Source organism: Otolemur garnettii, unplaced genomic scaffold (genome assembly GCF_000181295.1).
Source record: "Otolemur garnettii isolate 467f Iridium unplaced genomic scaffold, OtoGar3 scaffold00008, whole genome shotgun sequence".
Taxonomy (NCBI): domain Eukaryota; kingdom Metazoa; phylum Chordata; class Mammalia; order Primates; family Galagidae; genus Otolemur; species Otolemur garnettii.
In genome coordinates, this window is record NW_003852403.1 from 15,344,470 (window position 1) to 15,346,394 (window position 1,925).

General features: G+C 46.3%; 1 protein-coding gene across 1 annotated transcript in view; it reads left to right on the forward strand.

Moving 5' to 3' along the window:
- The window catches only part of AIFM2 (apoptosis inducing factor, mitochondria associated 2), a 20,366-nt gene that overhangs the window by 14,969 nt on the left and 3,472 nt on the right, over positions 1 to 1,925 (forward strand). Inside the window, exon 7 of the mRNA XM_003783598.3 lies at positions 889 to 1,041. Coding sequence (XP_003783646.1) covers positions 889 to 1,041 — 153 coding nt within the window. The remainder of the gene's footprint in view (positions 1 to 888; positions 1,042 to 1,925) is intronic.

Here is a 1,925-nt window from a genome sequence, read left to right on the forward strand (position 1 = left end):
TCCTACCCACTGAGCTACGGGTACCGCTCACCCTCCACCTTTTTTTGCAGAGAGAGGGTTAGGCATCTAACTTTCTATGAAAGTTCCTTATTAGGCTGGATATGGTGCTTCATGTCTGCAATCCTAGCACTCTGGGAGGCCAAGGTGGGTGGATTGCTTGAGCTTAGTAGTTCAAGACCAGCTTGAGGAAGAGTGAGACCCCATCTCTACTAAAAATCAGGAGAGAAAAAAAAACACAAAAAATTAGCCAGGCGTGGGGTAGCACTTATACTACCAGCTACTCAGGAGGCTGAGGCAAGAGGATCACTTGAGCCCAAGCGTTTGAGGTTGCTGTGAGCTACAATGATACCACAGTACTCTAGTCAGGGGGACAGAGTGGGACTCTGTGTCAAAAAAAAAAAAAAAGTCCCTCACACTGTCACAGCCTCCATTTGGTAACTGGTTGTGAATTCCTGTTACCAGTTTGCTTTCAGACAATGAGGATAGTAAGTTGGCATCTCCAACTTCTCTGGCTTTTCTCTTTGTCCTTGGTGTACTTGGGTATCCTGTCCTGCCTGGCAGCATGGCATAGCTGACAAAGAGGCATGTCTGAGGTCTTCTGTTGAATAGCTTTTCCCAGAACTTCTTGGGAAACTCAGCCTCATTTCCCTCCAGTGGCTTCTTGGAACTTTCGTCCAGTTGGATCCCTCAGGGCCAGATGTCCAGATTGGCTTCTTGGGGCAGGAGAGTGTACTTGAGAGGGCGGAATGATGGGAAGACAGGAGTGGAGTAATTGCCCAGTTGGGTCACAGTGGTCCAGACCTTCCCCGGGGCCAGCTTTGGCTGGGGGCCCAGCCTCACTGGAGTGCCCACTCTGCTGGCCTCCTGGTCACCAAAACCCCTTAACAGGTGAGCGAGTGAGCAACCTGGAGGAGCTGCCTCTTAACGATTATCGAGAATACATCAAAGTGCAGACAGATAAAGGCACGGAGGTGGCCACCAACCTGGTGATTCTCTGCACCGGTATCAAGATCAACAGCTCTGCCTACTGCAGCGCATTTGGTAAGCAGGTGGCCTGGCTGGGGCTGCTCCCCCAGGTGCTTCCTTAACACTCTCTGAGAACACTCAACAGCCCTTCCCGTTTTTTCCCAGCATGCCAAACTTTAATTTCAGGGTAGGACACTGGTAGGTCTTGCCTCAGCTATGATGTTGGCTTCACTGAGGGTGGCCAGTCACCGGAATCTTCTGAAACCAGGGCTAGTGGTAGGAGACAGAAAAGGTTTCAAGAGAGATGAGAAAGGTCCATTTTGTCACTTTCCTCATACTCAGATGTGGAGATTTGAGGTCAGCTCTCTCTGTTTATAGGTACGCTGCTCTCCTCAAGTACAGATCCAAACATTTGACCACTTGATCTTGGAACAGTCTTTTGGGGAGTGGAAGCAATGATAAGGCCTCATTTCCTAAAGCTCAGCATTTGACCATTTAGCTAATTGGACATGGGGAGGTGTGTTTAAGTCTCCACCAGTGAGCAGGAGACTTAGTAGCCAAGTCCTGTGGTTACGTCATGTCCTCAGGTCCCTGTCATTTTCTCCCAAGTACCTTTTCCTGATAAGGAGTTCCTGCTTTGTGTCCAGCAGGAAGTGATAATCTAATCTCAGAAGAAGGAAGCTCATCCAGACCAAGTGTAGGGGTGAAAGGAAGGCCTCTAGTGGACAGAGATCCCAGAACTTAACACAAAATGGTCTTCATAGCATGTTTGCAAAGATAAGTTCTTTTAACTCTTTTAAGAAAAAAGCAAGCAGTTTATTATTTAAAAAATCATATCTTACATTTTCTATTTGCTTAGTATGAAAAGAAAAAAAATATTACCTACATTCAAAAGTAAATTTAAAACTTGGCTAATCATTATAACTTGTGAAGAGTTATTTCCATTTCTTTTTTTTTTT